This window comes from Amphibalanus amphitrite, unplaced genomic scaffold (genome assembly GCF_019059575.1).
Source record: "Amphibalanus amphitrite isolate SeventyFive unplaced genomic scaffold, NRLGWU_Aamphi_draft 000679F_arrow, whole genome shotgun sequence".
Lineage (NCBI taxonomy): Eukaryota > Metazoa > Arthropoda > Thecostraca > Balanomorpha > Balanidae > Amphibalanus > Amphibalanus amphitrite.
In genome coordinates this window covers 286,086-310,022 of record NW_024882173.1, presented here as the reverse complement: position 1 = coordinate 310,022, position 23,937 = coordinate 286,086, and the positions used below count along the sequence as shown (strand labels likewise).

General features: G+C 48.4%; 2 protein-coding genes across 7 annotated transcripts in view; both read right to left on the bottom strand.

The window, feature by feature from the left end:
• Positions 1 to 389: 389 nt before the first annotated feature.
• Positions 390 to 16,230, bottom strand: LOC122364498 (collagen alpha-1(I) chain-like). Its single transcript, XM_043334917.1, has 3 exons — positions 16,135 to 16,230; positions 14,699 to 14,807; positions 390 to 4,371 (listed from the first exon to the last, which is right to left on the bottom strand). The coding sequence occupies exons 1-3, from the start codon at positions 16,135 to 16,137 to the stop codon at positions 1,526 to 1,528; spliced, it is 2,958 nt and encodes a 985-aa protein (XP_043190852.1). The 5' UTR covers positions 16,138 to 16,230; the 3' UTR covers positions 390 to 1,525.
• A 1,891-nt stretch (positions 16,231 to 18,121) lies between these two features.
• The window catches only part of LOC122364481, a 39,548-nt gene continuing 33,732 nt past the window's right edge, over positions 18,122 to 23,937 (bottom strand). For 3 of the 6 annotated variants that reach the window (XM_043334878.1, XM_043334876.1, XM_043334880.1), the window contains 8 exons: positions 23,545 to 23,781; positions 22,985 to 23,160; positions 22,322 to 22,455; positions 21,580 to 21,657; positions 20,367 to 20,506; positions 19,908 to 20,134; positions 19,465 to 19,726; positions 18,122 to 19,148 (listed from right to left, as the gene is read on the bottom strand). In XM_043334878.1, coding sequence (XP_043190813.1) covers positions 18,979 to 19,148; positions 19,465 to 19,726; positions 19,908 to 20,134; positions 20,367 to 20,506; positions 21,580 to 21,657; positions 22,322 to 22,455; positions 22,985 to 23,160; positions 23,545 to 23,781 — 1,424 coding nt within the window. In that variant the 3' untranslated portion in view covers positions 18,122 to 18,978. The remainder of the gene's footprint in view (positions 19,149 to 19,464; positions 19,727 to 19,907; positions 20,135 to 20,366; positions 20,507 to 21,579; positions 21,658 to 22,321; positions 22,456 to 22,984; positions 23,161 to 23,544; positions 23,782 to 23,937) is intronic. The other 3 variants (XM_043334881.1, XM_043334879.1, XM_043334877.1) reach the window with 1 other exon arrangement.

Here is a 23,937-nt window from a genome sequence, read left to right as displayed (position 1 = left end):
GCCAAAATCTAAGTAGTTCCCTTCGCACAATAAGCGCTTTTTATTTAGGTATTTATCTGCAGCTGCTGAAAGGAGTCAATTAACTTTCATATCACTGAAGAACCAGCTAATGCCAATTTTTGCATCGTCTTGCGAATTTTATGGTATATATAGTATTGTTAGGAACATGTATTTAAACGATTTTTTTTTTACAATGGATTGTGTCAGACAGACAATCATCTGTTTCCGACAGGCCTGATCCCCTGTCATGACTGATTTTTCAAAGTATGTTTGTACTGTGAAAGGTTGTAACGCACCAATCATAGGTAGAGGCTACGAGTGCACACATTATATAACCAAAATAACCAAAGCTAATATGAACAAAGCCTGTGTCCTGACGGACGTTTTCACCGCCATACTACCGAAAAGCCTCAAGTGGTTTTATGTATTTATTTACGAACGCGTATAAATAATCATCAGTCATCAGTTCTTCATCAGCTCATGATGTGCTCTTTTTGGTATAAATATTTTACGCGGATATATGCTAAAACACATGTGAATCTATAAGCAAAAAATGTATGAATACTTGACACTTTCATCACTTATCCAAACATGGCAAGCATACAGTCTAAAACAGTGGTGTCTAAACAACGACACATACTAACAATGACAATAAGTGACAATTCGGCTCCGTTCCGAACTTTGAAGTTGCATAACAATCACCTTAATCAATAGAACGCCGCTATAATATGCAGAGCTGCAATAATGCGTGAAACCATAGATAACATGAATCTATGTCCAACATGATTCATATTATCTATGGTGGAAGGAATACAAACAACATCCGTCTTATACATAGGTTTTGCCATTCGTTGTGTTTATGCATTACCCTAGACACATCCCACACGTTGAAGCCTCTTATCCTCATTACGATCAGCGCACACAACTGCGAACGGACAGATCTCACCATTGAATCGCTCCTAATCGACACATCGCCACCGACCCTCCCACCTTCAAAAAAGTTAATGAATTGGCATGAAAGTGATGTCGCTCGGTTCAGAAAGGGCAAAAACGAATATCTACCAAATTTCATCGAACAATATTCACTGGTTTTCAAGATATTAGACTTTTACTTTTGTTTACTTTTTGGGATCTCCGCTGTTCCTAGCGACTTTATTTGAAAGTGCGGCATTTGTTGCGCGCAAAGCAGCATATACCACCGCGTGCTACAAAACGTTTTAGTCAAACATTTAACGGAAGTTCGAAAGCCTGATGACGTCATCAGATTCCCGTAATGGTTAAGAGATAGGGACCACGCTGGTCCCACCCTGCAAGTAAAGGGAAGAAATTTCTTGAACACCATAAAGCTGCGGGGGCTGCGACGAGGATAAATGGTGGTTTCTGAGCCTGGCCGCAAACTTGGCTATCTCAACTCAAAACTAATGTTAAGGTGGGAGGGTCCCTTTAAGTCGGCGGTTTGCTGCTGCTTGCTGCTCCTGTGGTGGCTGGGGTCACTCCCTAGCTCGCTCTCCACAGCACACACTCCTCAGACCATCATCCGGAGGAGGGTGGCCGTTAACAGCGCCAGAGAGGTGCCCGCCAGACTGGAGGCCGACGAAGCCTGTCTAAGACGCTCGTCACTGAGCGCCGCCTGACGACCCGGAGGCTCAAAGTACCGTACTTCCTCTTCAAAGTCCTGCGGGAAGTCTTCGGTGGCTCGCCTGCGACCGGGCATCGTCGGACCCGCGCGCGTCACGCCGCGGTCGAGGTCAGAGAAGCCAGACGGAGTGGATGGACGGAACCGGTTCGAGCGAGTGGGGACGGATTGAGAGGTGGGGAAGGCGCCACGAGAGGTGGAGCGACCGGAGGGCGTGAACAGTCCGCGCTGAGAGGACGGCGTCGTGGGGAAGAATCCGCGGTTGTTAGGAAGGCGGGTCGGGGATGTGAAGAAGTTTCCTCTGCCCTGCAGGGTTGGGTTGGTGGAGAACGGGTTGAGTGTTGTCGAAGGAGAGGTCAGTGACGGCAACAGACCGTTGGTGCTGCGGCCAGAGGGAGTTGTAGAGAATGGGTTCAGAGAGCCGGAAGGAGTAGACGCTGAGCCAAAGGCGTTATTAACTCCCCGGTTTGAGAATGTGGTCGGAAACACATTGAGGGGACTGGAAGGACTGGTCAATGACGGGAACAGACCGTTCCTGTTCGCAGCAGTTTGTGTCGCAGGGAACAGACCCCGCCTGGTGGAGGGTCCCGTAGGTGAGGAAAAGGCGCCGTTGCCGCCACGGCCCGCTGGGAACTGCCCGCGGTTGTTGAATGCGCCGGCGGTCGTGGGGAAGCCGTTGTTGCGACCGCCAATGCCGGAGGGTGAGTTGAACAAACTCCTGCCTCGGGTGCCAGCCGTCGGGAAGAGACCCTGATTCACTGCGCCCTGACCACGTCCCAGACCAAGCTGATTTTGGAACCCTCCTGTCGCACCAAACGCAGTTGGTTGCTGCGTGTTGCCAGTAAGGAATGCATCAGTTCCGAAAGCGGCAGCAAACTCCTGTTCCAGCGTCCTCCCCAGCCCCAGTCCTGAGTTGGGTTGGAAGCCGCGGCGGACACGAGGGTCGAACTGATTCTGGAACGGAGGTCGAACGGCACCGAATGTCTGCTGACTGCCGGCGGCCGGGGGGCTCTCAAAAGGCAGCGCTGGTCCCGCCACCCTGCCCTGACCGTGTCGGCTCGGTCTCAGACTGTCTCGCGACATGAAGTCGGGCAGACGAGGTCCTGCGGGAATGGGTGAGCGGGGTGGGCTGAGAGAAGTTTGACCGTTGAACGAGCGACCTCCTGCTCCCAGTTGTCTCTGCGTGGCCACAGGGGGGAACCCGAAGCCCTGAGAGCCACCACCGAAGGCGCTGGGGAACGAGAGCTGTCCGCTCGGAAGTGAGAACGCCGTGGGACCTTGTGTCAGAGCGGCGGTGGTGCCGAAAGGGCCGGCCGTGAACGGGGCAGCAGACGGTGAGGTGAACTGCAGGAGCGGGTGGGGAGTGGGCGGGCTGGCGGTCAGGGCCTGGGCGACGCCGAGTCCCGCCGGAGTGACGCTTTTGGAGCGTCCGGGGAGGAACGGTAGTCCGGTGGGTCCAGCGGTGACCGGGGGACGTCTCGAGGAGGGCATCTTCCTCGACCTGCCATGCGATGTCGTGGGGGACGGTCGTCTAGAGGTGCTGCTGCCACTGCTCGACCTTACAGACGCGCTAGGGCTGGTGCCCAGGAATCCAGGGGCCGTCGGACCGGCTGTGCGGATCTGGGAGACGATACCGTGACCTCCGGCAGGGGTTACGCTGATCGGCGGTCGACCTGGCAGACCGGGACCTCCCAGAGTGAGACTCAGGCTGTCTGTGAAGCGTACAGCACCGCTCGGCGCGATTGAAGAGATCTCTGCCGGCTCCATGGTTGATGCAGCGATCTGCAGCGGGGCTGGAGCGGACGGCGGAGTCGGAGGAAAGCCGAGCACGCCGGCGGCGAACCCGTTCAGCAGCCGGCCATGTCTCTGACCAGCTCCCGGCGGCCGCTGCACGCGCGACACGGTGTGCACGTTGGTCAGCTGCATGGTTCCGCCGTCCAGCGGGCCGCGCGCCGTCAGCCGGCCACCGGACACGGGCGTCTCGGAGACCCCGATCGGCCGCTCCGTGCGGTCAGAAACCTCCACCAGGGCCAGGTGCGGCCGCTCGCCGACGGCGTTCACCGCCACCTCCTCAGCCAGCAGGCCGCGACGGTTCGGGTTGTCGCGACCCTGAACGAAAAACGGGCCTTCCGGCTTGGGTCGGTACACCTCGCGCAGTCCGCCGTTGGGCGGGGGACGGTACGGCGGCCCGGTTACTGTCTCGGGGAACGGCGGGCTCGTCGGCGGGTTGTCGCGGATGACGAAGCCAGGACGCACCACGGGCCTTGGTCGGCTGGGGAACCGATTACCGGGCCGGCCACCAGACGGTCGGCCAAACGATCCTCCTCCGCTGAACGATCCTCCACTGCTGAACGAGTTGAACGAGCCTGGACCTGGTCCAAACACGTCTTCAGGTCGCTTGAAGCCGTTGATGGAACCCTGGAAGGGTCTCGATGGACTCGGGACGGGGTGTGGCAGCGCCGCCGAAGCCGCTCCCAGCGGCCTCTCCACCTGCGGCAGCGGGGCGTACGGGCGCGGGCTCACTTTGACCACAATCGGCTGCTTGCCGGCCGCGTAGTTGATCTGGGTGCGCACGCGCTCGCCGATGCGCGGCTCTCGTACGAGCTCCGCCAGCGCCACCTGTGTGGGGTCGGCGCCGAGCAGTCCGTCTGGGGTGAGCTCGGAGGAGGCCGGCGCGTGGCGCTCCAGTCGACCCAGGCGCCGCTCGAGCACCGGCGGCCCGAACACCAGCTCGCCTGGAACGGAGGACGGCGCTGTTAGAGAGCTGTACGCGCTTCCGGGCGCGAGAGTGAGGGGCTGGTGTAATGATGAGTGGTGAGTATATCGAGTAACGACAGTCCATATATTTAATAAACAAGACTTGGGTGGATTTAGAAACTTTATGCTCGCATACTTTTACACAGCGCTGCAGCGCGCTTGTCAGTCGATATTGTACGGTAAAGGAAATACATCAGAGATAAACACTTCAACAAATTTTCGTAGAAGTCATACATAGATCAAGCCCATATCTTTTGCGATTGGAGCAGGCCATTGGGTAACCGACAGAGTAAAAGTGGCTAAACAAGGAAGGAGACTAGCAAGGGAAATCTGATTTGTTGGAATTCATAGGCAGTGACGGGGTCATGAGGCCAGCACAGTCTATAAGTGTCGGACAACTTTTAACAATGGACACACTAAAAATACTATACGACGTACCTAACCAGATTTTGCTAACATATGGGGCGTTCCACGACAAATCGACAAGTGCCCTGCACCCTCATATTTTGTTTTTTGCTTAAAATTGGTCTAATGGGTTGTGATGGGCGGAGAAGCCAGCTGTGGCAAGGATTTTTTTCTTCGAACAACGGTTTCCGAGATATAGCCTCGGGCAATTCCTGGAGTTCGCGCTGCAGCCCTATGTTTGGCGGCCTATAACTCAGCAACTATTGGTTTTTTACGATACAAACTTGATATGGTTCAACTCACAATCAACCAACAAACATTTTGGCTATCTCGGATTTTAAATTTTTGAAAATTTTGATCACGTGACCTTTTGTCCTATTTTTCGAAGAGTGACCTTGATATTTTCCCCACTGAAAGTTGCAATTTTGTCTGATGACGATTAAAGCCTTATCAATTGTCATTCATATGCGATAATAAAAAAGTGGTTATCGCCCTGCGTTGACCTGACCATTTTCAGGTCAGGTCAAAGATGACGTCACAGGAGCTAAAAGGAAGTCAAAATAGCGGCACTATACATATATATGAAGTTTTTCTCGAATAACTTTCAAGGTATCCCACCTAAGAACAAACTAATAGCACCATCGTGATCCTCTCGTCGATCCGCATCGAAACATATGTATGTTGACCTTGAAAGATCGAAAGGTCAAAAGTTGACCTTAGATCACGTGACCTAGGGTCAACTTTTGACCTTTCGACCTTTCGAGGTCAACATACATATGTTTCGATGCGGATCGACGAGAGGATCACGATGGTGCTATCAGTTTGTTCCTAGCTGGGATACCTTGAAAGTTATTCGAGAAAAACCTCATATATATGTATAGTGCCGCTATTTTGACTTCCTTTTAGCTCCTGTGACGTCATCTTTGACCTGACCTGAAAATGACCTCAATAAAAATTATAGACCTTATCCGTGTGTACCCTTTACCGTTTACCGCTTGTCAAGTTATCTTGCTTTATTCTCGAGATCTCGCTGTCGCTCCCGCTCGTAATAATGGACAGGTCATAAAAATGACCTGACCTGAGGTCAACGCAGGGCGAAAACCACTTTTTTTTATTATGGCATATGAATGACAATTGATAAGGCTTTAATCATCATCAGACAAAATTGCAACTTTCAGTGGGGAAAATATCAAGGTCACTCTTCGAAAAATAGGACAAAAGGTCACGTGATCAAAATTTTCAAAAATTGAAAATCCGAGATAGCCAAAATGTTTGTTGATTGATTGTGTGTTGAACCATATGAAGTTTTTATCGTAAAAAAAACAATAGTTTCTGAGTTATAGGCCGCCAAACATAGGGCTGCAGCGCGAACTCCAGGAATTGCCCGAGGCTATATTTCGGAAACCGTTGTTCGAAGAAAAAAATCCTTGCCACAGCTGGCTTCCCCGCCCATCAAAACCCCTTACACCAGTTTTCAACGAAGAATAAAATATGAGGGTGCAAATTTAATTTTTTATTTGTCGATTTGTCGTGGAACGCCCCATATGTAAGGAATCGGCATTGCTGAAACATGTCGCATTTCATCCAAATCTCTTTTCTCAAAGAACAGCAAAGCGCAATAATTTTCAACGAACACGGTCTGCCACCGGTCGTGACTTGTCATTGAATGCCTGGTGTGTGTGGTGACAGTCTCTGTTCCTGATTTCTGACTGCATATTGCAAAACTGGGAAGTGTGCACAGTAGCAGATAAATCATATGGACGCACAAAGCCTGGTCTAATAACACAGTTCGGAGGAAATCTGGACCTGCGGCTTGCACCAGCCCACATTCCAGCATGCAGACCGGGATAATAAAACTGCACAAATTCGAAACCATTGTTATGTCGTCAGCATTAGCTTCTGTATAGGAGCTCACTATAACGAGCAGTATTCTACAGGGTGGACCAAAAAGGATGGAAACATTTTAAACTCGTATAAAACATGTATCATTGCATGCATGTGACTGGGAATGATACCAAACAAGAGTACATTTCGTGGAAATTCATAATGGCATCACTCTCATACGCTTTCTCTCGTTTTCAGTCTCTCACAGCAGATGTTCGAAGTGACCACCTTCGCGAGACAGGCACAGAGCGACCAGCCTGGCTGCTGACACGCATAGCCCGCTTGTATGGCTCACACAGCCTTGCTGATCGCTCTCTTCAGTTCAGAGGCTTTCTGGACCTTCCTTGTAGACCTGGCCCTTGAGATGACCCCACAGTAAAACATCCATAGGAGTCAGGTCGGATGAGCAGGTAGGCCAGTTCCGACTGGCACCGCGGGATATCAGCCGGTCACCGAAGTGGTTTTCGATGCACTTGGGCGTTGTTTTTGCGATGTGAGGAGTCGTACCGTCTTGCTGGAACCACATAAGGTCTATAATGAGGCTGCCATGCTTCGTTTGGACTCGCTCTCAGAACTTCCTCAGCGCCGCCTGGTATGCGCTGTTGATTGACGGTCACGGTGTCGCCGCTCCCTTCCTCGAACCAAAGTGGACCCACGATTCCTTTTCCGCTGAGGGCACACCATTTCGGTGACCTTGCTGCTGTACAGTGACTTCTTTATCATCTTATCTCAAGGGCCAGGTCTACAAGGAAGGTCTCTGTGACCTGAAGAGAGCGATCACCAAGACTGTGTGAGCCATACCAGCGAACATGTGTGGTCGGGCTATCGCGTCAGCCACCAGACCGGCCGCTCTGTGCCTGTCTCGCGAAGGCGGTCTCTTCGAACACTTCCTGTGAGAGACTGAAAACGAGAGAAAGCAGATGAGAGTGATGCCGTTATGAATTTCCACGAAATGTACCCTCGTTTGGTACCATTTTCAGTCACATGCATGCAATAATGCATGTTTTATGCGAGTTCAAAATGTTTCCATCCTTTTTGGTCCACCCTGTAGGTATGCGATTTACAATTTAGCTATATTCTTGGGAAAATATATATAGCTAAATGTCAAATTTTGTGTGCTGCTGTCAGAACAAAATAATCAATTTTAATTTAATTGACGACTTTGACGGCAACAATTCAATTAACCCTCGCCGGACCTATTGGTTTTCTACATACGCGCCGGCCGAGGGGGGGGGGGCGGGTACGACCCCCCCCCCCTCGCCGTTTCGCCCCTGGTGGAGCTAGCGCGTCGCGGAAAAAACGAGCGTGTGCGCCGTTACGAGACGCAGAGATTGGTACCCGATTTTAAGGTCCTAGGTCAACCGGTGACCTCTGAGGTCAGGTCAAGTGCCCCAAGGTACGGTTCCGTTTTTGGTGAATAACTTCGCAAAAAACGGCCGCAGAGCGCCGATTTTGGCAGCATCGTGTTCGCCTCGCTCAGGCGCGTCGAATGATATACTTTTTGTCTGGGTCAGGTCAACTTGGGGTGTTGACCTCAGGTCAAGGTCAGGTCAGCACCCCCAGGTCACGAGGTTGGTCGAAAGAGGTCATGTCGCATATCATTCGATTCGGCAAGTCTTTCTGAGTCCATTGGTGGCTTTCCCGACTCGCTAGCTCAATTTGATCAAGAGTTATTGACGAAAAACTAATATGACCTTGATGACGTCATAAATGACGTCACGAAAGGTCAACATTGCAAAAGTGACGCATCTAACCTTGCAAGGAGTGCATCAAATCACGATTCTGTGTGCTTGAGATAGTTGGAGATCGTTCCCGGCGCCAGAATAGCAGTTTTCATTTTTCCCCATTGACTTATAATGGTGAGGTCACGAAAATGACCTGACCTCATATGACCTTTAGGAAAAATCCGAGATATACAAGTTGTGGGACTCATAATGGATACTAGATCCTGCAAGTTTCATTTCCCTGTGACATCTCCTCTGGCAGTGAGGGCGTTGCGAAGTTGCGACATCTGAAGACCGTGCAGAGGTTCACTTATGACGTCATAGGTCAGTGACCTGACCTGACCCAAAAATGCGGTTGGTGTCAAAAGATGCGGCTTGGATCAAAGGTCAGGTATGCCAAGTTTCAGCTCTCTATCGCCAGCGTGTTCGGAGCTATCGCGAAAAAACCCTATGGGGGGGGGGCGGCACCCGCCCCCCCCTCGGCCGGCGAGGGTTAAACAACACTAAAGTCACTCCATTTGAATTCGTGTAGAACATAGTCGTTGACAAGCTGCCCGTTCAAAGGCTGTTTTGACATTTTTCAGTGCGCATAACGTTGCTAAGTGTGAATTTTGAGCGGTAGATTCATGAATCTTTTCTACTAATTTTGTCATGTAACGTCATACATGACCAAATTAATTTAATTAAATTGACGGCTTTGAGATGCATGTATGCAACGTCATGCATGAGGTTGCAAAAGTACTAGATATTGCTCTGTCTTTTTTTAGTAGTTTGTCATTCATCCATATTTTTTATTCCTTCTGGATTTATCAGTCCTACCCACTGTTAAACATAGTCGCACCATAAGCCGTTTTCACGACGGCCATCTGGTACACATTTGGTGCACATCTGGTGCAGATTAGGTGCAGATTTGGTCAAATCAGATTCAGCGTGTCTCTTAGTAGCTATCAGTTAGGGCTGCACTAATTGCTCATATGCCTGCTTTGTTATATTATCATAGAGCATCATCGATTAATACACTGAAATAAATTCCTAAAATAAAGATATTTGCCGTAAAAAGATTAGTTGCAGACTTGGTCAAATTAGGTGCACTCGCCGGATAGCCCGTCGTGAAAACGGCTATAGAGTGCCAATTCAACTCCTTCACAAATGGCCGGGCAGTGATTAATGGAATCTGAATAACGAGCTCAGGGCCAGTGCATATCAATTCCACAGCCGCCAATTGGCGTCCTACAACCGGAAGCCGCCACCGCGAACCGGTTTAGCGTCCGCTCGGTAATTTGGCCCGGGTCGCCGGGTCGCAGCGACCACCCGAGGCCCACTTTCCTGACCTGGGGCGGCCACTGCTCGGCACTCCGCGCGCCACGGCGCCACGCAGGCACTCATCAGCCACGTCGCTAGCGCGCGAAAGTTGACGAGAGACGTAATGCTGGGTGCCGAGAGGCCAGCAAGGCTCGCCCTTAGAAAGCCCGCGGTGATTAAGGCGCTTTTCCCACGCGTTTTCTCCGCAGGAATACGAGCCATGATATAATTCGGGTGGGTCTTATGTTTATAAGGAAGTTTACGTTCGGGTGTCTCCAATAAAGCATGATGGTCTCGTTGAATTTGAGTTCTCAGCTCTCACCAAGTAAGCGCGAACAATGACAATTGTAATTTGTTTGTGGCTGTTTCACCCCGTTTGTTTGATGCCAGTCATCCGGACTCTTCTCCTTTATACAACGAAGAAAGAAGAAAGTACTGGTGATTATCATGCTACGCTTGTGTTCATTTGCTTCACACTTCATCCATCAATTCAATAAAAACGAACTTCAACCCGTAGGCCAGGCCCAGCGCGAGCGGGAAGTTGGCCGCGGCGGGATCTTGCTCGCGTTTCCCGCCTCTGGCATGTGAAGATCAAATCACGGAACCCAACACCTCGTTACTGACACGGCCGTTCCCGCCCGGGGCGCACTCTCCCTTTCCTCTCTGCCAGGCAACTGTATCATGGGAAAGCCTTCCGCTTGAAAAGCGAAAGCGGCTCTGCCCACCACAACAAACACTACGAGCAATGGGGCGCGTTGAAAAAGCCGGCCAGGTCGGCTAGGAAGGCGAAACCGTGTCGGTTCGGTTAGCATTGTCGCGCAAACGGCCGTCGAGCACGCCTCATGGGCTCCGACTCTGTCGTGAGGGGTCGACATGGGGTTGACAGGCGCCAGGGGCTGTGTAAGCCAGGAGGTAAGCATAGGCTAATAAAATACAAAAACGATATGTTTGAAGCCGTTTCAATTTAAAAATAAGCCACCCCATTGTCTAAGGAGATATTTATTTACTGAAAGCATAGGAATTTTTATTCATTTTAGCAAATTGCTGGAATAATAAACAACAGAAGCGTTATGGCAAACAGCCATTCATGACACTTTATTGGCAAGCATACGAATTCCAAAGTAATACAGTTTTATATATAGCGAAAATACATTTTGAAGTTGACCTATGCAGCGGAGTTCGCGTGCCGTTTTTCAGTTTTCCTTGCTGTTTCCGCCACTGTAGTATTGCGATATTGTCGAGCTCTGCTATCAGCGCGTTTTCAGGAACAACTTGGGCTGTTTCTCAGAACATATAATCTGGTCTGAGCTACGACGTAAATGGATACAGCAAAGCCAAAGAGTTACATTTCCCCTCTAAATCACGAAGGCTAACAAGCGCTGAATGTAGGAAAATATACCAATCAACACTTTTTTGGTTAGATTTCTCGTTGCAACCAACCAGCACAAAACCGATTCAAGCAGCCACAGCTGCATTGTATCGGTGTTCAAATGCGGAGGGAGATACCAAGATGCGTGACTCATATCACTGTGAGCTGTAAAAAGTGACAAGACCATCAAGAACGGTTATTATCTATCATGGTGGCTATCACCCTGATAAACATGTTCATCATTCCCTCATATCTAAAGTTGCATTACTGCTAATGGTTGATCATTGCATTGGCTGATTTGATAATAAAATGCTATTGTTGACCATTGACCATTGACCATTGACGACAAATGAATTAAATTTCTTCTTTCTTTTATATCCTGTAGCCATTCATCAATGTAGTTCCAACAGGTAATGTGATATCCAATCCTACCGGCTACCACACTGCATTCAGCATTGATAACGGTTCTGCGACACCTGAGCGAGCGTCATTTCAGCGAACGACACTTGAGCGAAGCCTTTCCAGCGATTATCAATTTAAGCGATTGACTCTTTCAGCGATTGTCAAGTCGGCGAATTCAATCACAGCGATTATCAACTCAAGCGATGACCAGAATCAGCGAAACCAGATTGAGCGAATATGTGGAGGTCAATGGGGGACCAATTGAGCGAACACAGTTACAGCGAAACCGAACGCGACGGAAGTCAATCATTTGCTACTTTTCGGAAATTCTTGCCCTTGGAATACCCGCTTGGTATGTGTCATGCTTCAAGCTGCGCGCGGCAAATTAAAAATTTGCTTTTAAGAATGGAAACCACAAAAATATCTGGCCTCATTCTGCAACCTTGATCCACCTTGATCTGGAAATGTGGAACGTGATAGGACGATGTAAGGAATGCCAAGGACCAATAATAAACTCGAGAGACGGCACAGGGGGATCTAGTCTATGTTTCAGGGACCTCACCCAAATATCTGGAAATTCGTACGTTGCTTGGGGCAAGAACAAATTGTACAACATGGGGAACTGATCCAAATTCAAGTGGGGGAATTTCGCGAAAAACAGCACAAGCAATATGAATCTCTGAACATACGTTTGGTCATCATTTTTGGCAAACAGCAGGGGGGGCTGAAATCGAACCGCTGGAATTTTTGAGAAAAGATGTCGCTGAAACATAGCTTTCATTGGTAATCGCTATATTTGATAATCGCTTAATTTGATATTCGCTAAGCTGCCAGTCGCTGAAAATGGTTCTCTCAAATGACGTTCGCTCAACTATGAAACTCGCTAAAGTCGCTCGCATTGATTGATAACGTTGTACGTGACCTGTCCCCCCCCCCCCACGGCTGCGCATCGGCATTATACGAGTATGTGAACAACAGAAGGCGATCCGTTAACTTGTTTCCTGGTTCCCAGTTTCTACAAGTGACTCGAGCCTCACGCACCGAACTTGGGAAATAAAATCCCACGCTCTCACGATTTTGCGTCTTCCGATTGGTAAAAGTGTGTCAGATTTGATCTAAGAAATATCCCGCGCAGTGCTGTCATGATTTTGCAGTCGATCGCGAACAGTCGGGCAGATTTTCTCGCTGGCGTACACGCGGAACGGGAAGGAACAGGCCCTGGAAACTCGTGCTCTGCTTGTGAACAGGAGGTGGACCGGTGACACACCCTCCCAGGCATCCGCGCGCCCCGTCAGGACTGGTGCAGGGCTTGGCACTATGTGCCTCTCCCGCTACTGCAGAGATATCTCGGTCAGTGAGTCACTCAGTCACATAGCAGGTGTCTATGCAATCCGTATTCCGTATAGGTATAATATCTATAGACACACATAAGCTTCTTCTTAGTACCATTTCTCCGGTTGGAGGTGTCTTCTCAACTTCGCAAATGCGCGCATTCCACAGCGTCCGCTCATAAAAGGGGATATTTTCTAGGTTTCCCTGACTGGGAGAAACCAGTGCCCTTAGAGCTGTTGTCCAAAGCGGCGACAGACCAGCACCGTTTCGCCTGTAGAGCTGCAACAATGATGCGATCTGTGTGGCGCTTCTGCCGGCCCAGCCATTGTTGTGAAAGTCGCGACCACAAGCCACCGTGGTGGTGGGTCAGATAAGAGATTCTTGAGGTACAGTTCAGCCTTGAAACTCAAGGTCGAACCGCTTCTTTGCGGCATTACTTCTTTGATTGTTTTGTAGGTCTCTGATTGTTTTGATCCTCTTTGTCTTGACGATATCTGGCCCACATTTAGGAGGAAATGATATTGCGCAAATGTTGGCACGCAGGCCCTGACCGGTTTAAGTTAAGAGACTAAAAAGATCACCAATAAAAAACAGCCATTATGAACACTTCGATAATGGCACTTCGATTACAGGAACATGCCTATTACCTCGCCGCACTTTACAGTGGGATATTTTTGTGTTGACCAAATCGTGGTTCGTGTTTGACTGGGAAGTCATTTACAAAGCTCTTTCTGTTTTTTTTTTCTGCAATATCTTCTGAATCACTGGACCTATCGTTACCAACCTTTCATTGCCTTCTTATGATTTAACATCTTGCGTCGAATAAACGGTAGCTCAATAAGGTTGGCTTGAAAAGACGTCGAAGCTACCTCTCAATTCCCGCCACGGGTAATCATATGAATAATAACATGCGCAATTTAATGAACACTTGGAGACTAGGTACATAATCACAGCCTTTCAACCTTGTGAATCGCAATTCGGGCAAGAACGATCGGCTGCAAGTCAAAAGATGTCCCGTTATGTCAGGAAATGTATGTAGATTTCGGCGTGAGAAATTCAGCCTGCGATTCATTTCACTGCAGTTAATTCAGGGTTAGATCCTGACAACCCTCGGATTCATGACAACCATAATCACAGCCTTTCAACCTTGTGAATTGCGAATTGCGTGAGTATGATTTAGCCGCTGACGATGGTCTATCTGAGGTGCATTACCTTGAGATTTATCGGTTTGCAGATAGTGCCTCGAATCATCTTGCTTTGCTCAACAGGCTCAGTTGCTTGGTAACAGCAGCCATTGACCACATCCTCACCGCTCAAAAATATTTCGGTCTTAGCCCATATATATAGACCATGAATTGACCCAAAAACTCTGCTTGATCTAGATTCTGTATCCTACACATTCACTACAAATAATTAAGTATAGCAAGGAAACATAAAACTGATTAATATCCTCTGAAGGCTATTAAAACCAGCTGTTTTCAGTTCGTTCGTGCGGAGGTCACGGCAGGAGCTCGATAGGTCACCGGGTCACCGGATCTGACCGATACCCAGGACGGCTGCGTCACAGGACGCGCCGACGGGGTCGCCGGGGGGTCAGAGGTCACGTGTTCCGCTACCGACCTGCGTGTGTGAGGCGCCGCGTGCCGCGCGACCTGCACCGGTGGGCCAGTCTGCACAGGAAGGAGCAGGTGGTGTTGACAGGATGGAAGGATATGGGTGGAGTTTTTGTCACGTGATGTTGCAGCCCAGCAGCCAAGCATCGGCCGCTTCAGGGTCAGCAGAGAAGAACCCACTGCTCAGCATTGAAACAGTCAAGGTAGGTCGTATTTAGGTACGATTAAGGCATGATTAATGTGGATATGGCGTGATCCGTACCGGATAACTCACCATCAAGTGGCCTGCCGTCGAAGAAGACAGGCTCGAAGGGAGGTCCCGCGAAACAGGCCACCAGAGGCACCAAGCCAAACAGTGGCAGCACGCGAGTCCTCAGCATTATCTGGGGAAGAGAGATACATGTGTTGAATAACGCTTATATCACGTTTAGCACATTTATCTCGAGAGTTGAACGTTCCTCAGCCATAATATAATGTCATTATGCTATTTTTGTCTCATTTGGCGTTAACGTTTTTCTGATCTGTAGCATTCCCAACTTCTAAAGCATCGTGTCGCACTTGTCTGTCCCGTAGCTCAGTTGGTAGAGCATTGGACTCCCGGACCCGGTAGTGAGAGCCCTAGTTCGAGACGCTCCGGCGCTCGATATTTGAGACTCCTGACGGGGATGGTCTGCGTTTGGTGGGAGCAGCCGCAGCCAGTTGAAGCCAGTTGAGTGGGACAGGCCGTGTCCGGCTTTGGAGGGCACGTTAAACTCTGTCGGCTAAATTCCCCCGTTACCCGGAATTGCGTGATCGGATGGTAGGGGTCGGGTTCTACGCAACAAGCTCTGCTTAGCGTGGGCTCCGGCTCTGTCAATCCGTCCATTCAAACCTTCGAGCTAAATTTTTTTTTTTAAATCTTGTGTCTTTCGTTTTTGTTTGCTTTCAGTGACCATCTCAAGTTTTCGTTTTGTGCCTGAAACTCCAGTTTGTAATTTGTTTCCACACTGAAAGCACTGACGACGTTCTTTTGGAGCATCTATGATGAATTTAAAACATTATTGCATGATTTTGTATAGAAAGCCGATCCATCCACATAGTATTCGGTTTAGAATAAACAATAGGAACATCATGTATGATTTAAGCTTTTACGACTAGACATATTCATTCAACGTGCGCTTTCCGGCTACTAAATACTTGTTAATTGGTTTAGGTTTCGCTTCCAGAAACGGAAACAATTTACGAGTGGTGGCTGAAAAGCGTACGTTTAATTAAAAGTAACCCTATGTGCAAAAGTTCAAACGCTATTTCGTGGATTTGATCAGTTATGACAAAACCAAAACTTTCTGTTACGTCAATAGGAAGTCACATAGAAGTTCAGAAAAGGCACAAAATCATTCAAAAAAAAAAAAAAACAATAAAGAAAGAAAGGGGCAAACAAATACGAAAAGGATACGAACATGACAAATTGCATGTACCTAACAGTATGTAGAGTCACATTGCGGTGCCTATAAATTCGCAATACGATCCGTGTTACTCGTTGGTCCTTGCAAGTTGCAGTCTCGTATGCAATAATTGAAAAATTAAAGTGAATCAAAAGCATAACTATAATGACATGATAATTGCTTCAAATATTTTCTTTTTAACTGCTTTATCTTTATAGCCGCTGTTATATCGACAACTCATCGTTGGAATCAATCCCTCACAATATCTATTAGCAGCTGGACTTACCATTGTGGCTGATCAGTAGGGTGCCCAGAAGATCTACACTCGTCGGAGAGAGCGCAGAGAAAGCCGCCCTCCCTCGGCCGGCGCTGCCGACGCACTGCCTCCACCCCCGTCCGTCGCTACCGCCGTCACTGCCGGCCCCGCCTCACAATGTGCTGTCGGCCCCGTAACCAGCGCCGTGCACTAGCCGCAGCCTTTTCCGCATAGGAGGAGATACCTGAGATGTTCGCTATGCCAGTTATTTGTTAGGTACAGAAGGGCCAGCTCGCGTGTTTCGTCTAAACAGGACACTGTTATTCACCCCGTGTTCAGCATTGGTGCTGGTGTTATGTGAAAGGGACATGTTCATGTCTAACATGGCGAATGGAGTTGAGATAGCAGTTTTGCTCGTCATATGCTAAAACCACATAATCTGCAGCCATTCGTCTAAAAAATATAGATTGACAGCGCTAGAGAGCAATTTCGTTCACCTTCTCCTTCATCAATTGTCAAATTCTTGACGTCTTTTGTCAAATTCTTATGCAAATTTACTTTTTGAGATATCTCTATTTTATTGATGTAACTACATGTTTTTTCGTCAAAAATGGTATTTGTTGAAAAATTCACCAAAAATCAAGCTTTTACCTTCCAGGCGGTGGGGGGGGGGGGCATTTTTTGCCCCCCTCCCCTTTAGTTTTTTTTTTCGATATATCTCCAGAACCGCTTCGCCGATCGTCACCAAACTTTCAGTACCCTCCCGTGAATAGCTATTGCACATTGTGATCAAACATTTTTCCAAAGGCTATGATAGGTGGGCCGCTAATGACATCAGAGTGACGTCATTTCTGCTATTTTCGGCCCAAAAAAGGTTTTGCGGGAAGAGCTGTCAGGCCTACAGCTTTAGAGATACAGAAAAATGTTGTTGACATAAAAGGTGTAGAATTAAGAGGGCTACAAAACTGTAATCTCGGATTTTTGAAATTGTTGGCTTTGGACCCCAAAAATTAAAAAATAGTTTTTTTGAATAAAATAGCCGAAAAATTAAAAAAATTGAATTTCGGAAAAAACGAAATCTATGTGATAGTTCCCACCCCTTCTATCTACATACCAAATTTGAGATTGATACCTCTTTGTTGCCAAAGTTATAGCGAAAAAACTTCAAAATTGATGACGTCAAATTTTCAAACTCAATTTTTTAGCAATTCTAGACCTCGTGGCGCAAAACAAAGCTCACCATTAGACTCCCCGTGACGAGCTACATCGAATCAATACCCATTTTATGCAAAACTAACAACTTTGAAATTTGACCTTTTTTGACCTGACCTTGACCTGACCTCAACCAGGAAGTGACCTAAACCGTACCTGATGGTCTTATAACCAGCACCATCGAGTTGGAAATGAAAAATTGGCCATAAAACATGCATCGCACAACCTTAGTAAAGTTGGGTTCATGTGGTGACACCTGGTGACCTGACCTATGACCTGACCTGGTATGACCAGTGACCTCTACTAGCAACATATGTAGTAGACAACTGACGCCCTATCGCTGATTTCCGACAAAATGCGTTTTACTCGATGTTATAGCGCTTTCCCTAGAAGACACGTGAACGGTGAAACATTTTATCTTTGACCTGACCTCTGACGTCATCGGAGACCCCGAGGTCAATGAAATTTGGTTTCCCTCGACAAATTTGACAGGGCTATCGAACGCCGTTTGAATTTTCCGTATCCGTCCGGTAGTTTTGGAGATACGGGGGGGGGAATGCCCCCCCCCCCCACCGCGCGGATGTAGCCGGGAGGCCCACTGCCTGCCGGGTTAAAGAAAATTACAAATAAAGGACATGGATAGACGCAGCTTAATGAATTCTTCAAAAGGGCCGTCTCGGATTTCCCATAAAATACGTTTTTTTACGGTGGTGCTCATGCAGAGACGATGTTCGTTTGGTGCCCTTGATCATCTTCATGCAATCCGTGCCTTCAGCTGTACTCACATAATTCACAAACTATTTGGTTTTATTATAAATATCATTTATTGACCATGTTTCGTGATATCCTTACATCACACTTGCACTAGAAAGGCGAGCACAAAGAAACTCAGCCACTGCAGAATATAGACAAAAGTCGACACATCTGTAAAAGGCTGTCTGTTGAAAAAAAACGTCAAGATATCGTTTCTAGAGTATTTACTGAACATGTGATCACGCTATAGATGATTTCTGTTTTATGACACACCAATCTCAACAAAAACCTTGTTTGTTTCAAACCCCTTCCGATACAGGCATCTCAAACTAGTGCATGTTGAATAAAGAACATCACAAAAGGTCAAAATATCGACACTAGGTACTCATTAACAATCGACACTGGCATATGTTACACAAAGATGCAAAGACACACGTCTACATCCGATACGTATTCTCAAAACAACTGCTTATGCCCACAATAAATATCGCCCAGACTCGTGTGAGAAGAATGCCTTTGTTCAGTTACAGACGACAAATCGTCTCAGGTCTCAGAAACAACACTAAAAGAACCGCTCTCCAAGGAAGCTTCTTAACAATCACCAGATGCAAGTTACTGTCAAAGCTCTAAGGCACTCATCCATCGCATCATTCTTATAAAAAAAACGGAGACGCGGGACATCAACAATAACTTGCACCTAAATGCTCCCCTTGCGTCCTCTGTACATACAAATGCGATCACTGCGTAAAAGCACAGTTGTAATGCCACGAGAGCCCACCACTATTTGTCGGGATCAGGCTCGTTCGGACTGCCCTGGCCGCGGCGAGTCGGGTCGGCTCTTCTGCCGTCTTCTCGAATCGGTAGACGGCGAGTCAGACCGGCCGGCGATCGGCTGGCGCCGTCTCCATTCTATAGGACCTTGTTGTTGCGGGTCATCCACCGCTTCATGAAGAGGTAGAAGATGCTGCAGACGTAGATGAGCACCAGCAGAGCGCAGGTGACGGAGAGAGCCAGAACGGAGGTCTTCGTGGGGCACTTCTCCAGCATTTCGACACTCTCGTTCGTGAAGCTGAAGTGGTCTGGAAATTGGAAACAAACGTCAATGCCATGCCTGAAGTAAAAACAAATAAACGGAGTTGCAATGAAAATACGGCTTACATGTAACAGAGAAATGATACGGTAAATGTATGATAACTGTATCACGCATTTATCTGGCTCCATCTTAAAAAGTGGCCCACACAACTCTAATGACATTGTTGTTGTTTGAAATGCTGGTTTACTGCCGTTAATTCACATCGGTCAACTGCATCACGCCAGACAGAAAACGCGCAAAGAGCACCTCTACACACCACGTCCGACGTCAATAGTCGCTCCCCTCACGGGGTCACCACTCACCGGCGGCGCTGGCAGCGGCCGGGGCTCCGAAGGTGGCCTCCTGAGTGACATACGGCGGCAGCTGCACCTCCGGCCGACTGGTCTGCTGCTGCCGCTGCACACCCACGCCCTCCTCGTCTCCAAAGTCCAGCACCATGATCTCCTGGCTGAGAGTCATCGACTCGGGGTCGCGAGGATCCTCCGACAACATGGTGGGCTTCAGCGCGCGGCGCCGGCGGCGGCCCCACGACGGGAACTGCTTGCCATTGTAGTCACACTGTGCCTGAGGGGGGTGAGGGGGTGGGCGGGGGGTCAGTGAAGCACAGCCGAGAGGATCGCTGCAGCTATCGCGTTGTATTTTGTGCCAAGGGAGCAAGAAGGCATATTTGGTCAGGCATGCCACTTACACGTCACCGTAAGGAATCCTGGATAAGCAGCTTTTTGTGATCAACTACCCCACTCACCGGTTCGCACTCTCCGAGGCAGTATTTGACGTTGCACTGGAAGATGACGCCGTAGGATTCGGTGAAGCGGAACGCCTCGTACATCGACTCCAGGGAGTAGACCTTGGACGTGAACCGGGGGAAGATGTTGGGGTCCACCGGGCACCCGTTCTCGTCGATTATCTGGAAAGTGCTCTTGGCGTCCTTGGCCATAGCCACACAGTTGCGAGCGAAAATGCCGTAAGGCGCTGAAACAGAGCGGCAAGGTTTGTAAACACACGCCATTGTGAAGCACATGTGCCATCTTAGCATCATTTTTGATGACCCCATTGATCAGTAGTTAGGACGATGGGCGAGTACGTTATCATACAGTCAAAATAAGATGGTTTGGTGCTAGCATCGTCAGCGCCAAACAGCCAATCATTGTTCACAGGAGACCCTCCATTCGCCCCTGGCGCGTGCAGGCAGTGCCCGACTCACTGTTGGACGGAATCTCGATGCGGAAGGTGAGCTTGTCGCCAATTCGGACAGTCTCCACCACCTGACCGGTCTTGTCCAGAATGGAGATACGAGGCGGAGGCGCGGCTGGCGCAGACGTGATCGAAATCATGTCCGGGTCCCTGGGAAATGGACAAGGTCTCGTCATGGTATTGCACTTTGAGGTACTGTGAATTTATGGGAAGTCGTACTAGCGGTGCACTGTTGAGAGTGATGAGTGTTGGGTGTGATGCTGCAAGATCGGTGAATTAATATCGGAGGCATCACATAAGCGCGGCAATGGAAATGAGCCAGCATACCGTCAAGTATTATTTTCTTCTCATGATTTCAAACGATGAAAGACAGAAATTTACAGGCATGAAATTAATTGCTTTTTAATTTATCACTGTTGTTGTTTAAATCACAAATATACCTAAATTTGGAAGAACTATGGAGGTAAATGTGTTACCACATAAATTGCCAATTGTTTGTAAGTCAGAATAAAATGGATATTCGTTGCACGAGAAGCTATATTTTTAGATACGTCCAATCAGTATCAGGTGACATATTTATTTTGTCACTCAGTCTGTTTGATGAAATATACATTACTGATCCGGAGTTCGCATATATTTACAAGTATCATGCATTCAACGTTTTGATATAATACAGAAGGAAATATATGTGCATACAAAGCTAGTCCAATAATGAGCAATGATACGCTACTTTTTTCTGGAAGGGGCGCTTATTTTGTTAAGTACATATGCTACCTCTCAAGGTCGAGAATGGGGGGTAATATGTAGATTGTGGAATACAAAATATTTCCTCTTGTTGCTGGAATGGCAGCATACTCCCAAGAGCATAGTTCTTGAGGCACTTCAGTAATGGATTCATTACAGGTTTTTAGTAGAGAGGTACAAACACAGACACAGACGAGCGTCCATACTTTACCTCGAACATAAATTGTCAGTCAAGCGTTAGTCACAATGGTTCGATCTCAGCGTGCTCAGCTAGCTACCACCTCACCTCTCACGACATCTCCGTCTCACCACTGTTTCGACGCCTGAGTTTCTCTCCCTTTCCCCCCGTGCAGCGCGCACTCATATCATCGTCTCTTACTTCCCTCCCGCTCCCTTTCGCTCTCTCACCCGGTGCCCACAAAACGTGCGTGTCAGTCACAGCGGGGTTAACACACAGGGGTCACATGACCGGCTCTTACCGAATCAGCAGCTGCCCCATCGACTCAGCGTCAAAGTTAGGGTCATAAAACTCTGAGTTGGGATCTTGAGCCGCTTGACTGGAAGGGGAGACGTGTGGTGTAACTACACTACACTATAGCTAAGTGCCCGGGGGTCTAGTGCTACACTCACAATGGTCAGTCACAAAGGTCCACATGTTCTTCGTACATGAGAATAACATAAACGGCAGTAACGGCATATTAGCCGAATGTATACGTCGTTTGACTGTTGTTATTCTCATGTGAAAAGAACGTTACTGCTATTGTCTACGGCGGACTTTCTAAGCACACAAACTTTAAAACAAACAAAATTTTATGTTTTTAGTCACATACTATGCTTTCTAACAACCAGGATAGTCACTTCAAAGCATGGGGAGGCACAAAGAATGGTAGATAAGCTGAGTTATTCATCCATATCTAGGAACGCGAGGGCTGGCAAATTATCCTCTAGACGTTGCGTCAGAGTCGATTTTTTTCTGTATAGTTATTTTAGCTGGATATTCGTAAAGAACAACTTTAAACGGAAGGAAGACGCTAAGTGTTGTTCGAATTCTCGTTCAAATCATTTTCTTCCAAAGGTCCTCCCAGAATCTATATTTTTCTTCTCAATTTATGTCTGGGGTCACTGGATCACTGCATTCTCAAGGAAACATGACGAAGTTCAAACATGTTGAGTGCCTAAAGAAGATCATGGAGATGCTCCAACAATGCACTGGGGACTGACCTGATGGGCATCATGCCGAAGGTGATGTTGCGTGAGGACATGTCGTAGGTGCAGCGCACCTTGTAGATCTTGTCCGTCTTGGTCATCACCACCGAGTGGTGCTGAACCACCACTGTGTTGGAGTAGACGGTGCCCTGGGAAACGGCCGGGTGGTATTTAAGTAATAGCGTTATCATGACTTAACGAGTGTTTCTCGCCTAGCCCGCCACGAACCTTTTGCTGTAGCGTGTTAACATAACGTTCAATTACGCTTCACGTAAAAATTGCCATTGATAGTGTCGCACTGTAAAACTCACAGTTGACCAATTTTACAGTGTTGAACGGAATGTTGCGGCATTAAACTTACGAGGGACTGAGTGTTACAGCGTTAAACTCACGATAGACCGAGTGTTGTAACTTGTAGCGTTACACTCACGATGGACTGAGTGTTGTAGCATTACACTCACGATGGACCGAGCGTCACAACATTACACTCACGATAGAATGAGTGTTGTAGCGTTACACTCACGATGGACTGAGTGTTGTAGCGTTACACTCACGATGGACTGAGTGTTGTAGCGTTACACTCACGATGGACTGAGCGTTACGGAGTTAGACTTACGATGGACTGAGTGTCACAACGTTAGACTCACGATGGACTGAGCGTTACAGAGCTAGACTCACGATGGACTGAGTGTTGCAGTCCTGTCCGGAGAGGCTGAGGTCCAGTCGGAACCGATCAGAGTTCACCACGGCCACGTTGCAGGTCTCAGAGCGGCCCAGCGCGTAGATACGGCCGTTGAAGGGACGGTTGGTGCCCACTTGGACGACGATCCGGGTGTCCTTGCACTGTACAGACACTGGGAAAGTAGGCAGACTCTCTTAGAACAGCTACCTGAGACGCCTTACATGGTCTCTTAGTACAGCTGGCAGGGGCATTGCAAAAGTTCTCATCTAAACGTTATAGCTTAGCTGTCTGGGAACTTGTCATAATGATTCTTTAAATTTTAGTACCAAGCCACGGGCCACCGAAGCTAGTTTGAACTGCAATCAATACCACTGACACAGAGGATTTGAACCAGAGACTGCAACATGTCACATAACAGTATCCTTGAAGACTGCAGTCTCGCACATAACACTAACACGGCGACTGCAGCGCCGCACAGCAGCATAACACCACATAATACCGGGCAACACTGACATGGTTGATGAAATGGCACGCGGTGGAGCGACTGATTACTGACCATCATAGCAGGTGCCGCTGGAGTCACAGTTAAGATCGTTGCCCTCGCCGGCAGTCTGACTCGAGCCATCGCCTCCATCAGGAATGGCAGGGTTGCCGCCGTCTCCGCCGGTGGCGCCGCCTGCTGGGTCTCCGGTGGCGCCACCTGGACTGCTGCCGCCGCCGCCAGAGATTGGCAGGTCGGGAATGGTGACGATCTCGGCACCGTCATCGCCATCACCGCCGTCACCCTCACCGGCTGCGAATGGGAGGGGAAATGAACGTTAGAGAAGCTCAGCTAGAGGCGATGCAACGAGTAAAACTTGCCTACTAAGTCGTGGCGTAAGATTCCCTCAACGTAGAACTTGTCGTTTTATTTAGTTCGAGAATGTGTAGCTTGGCTTATTCCGCCCAG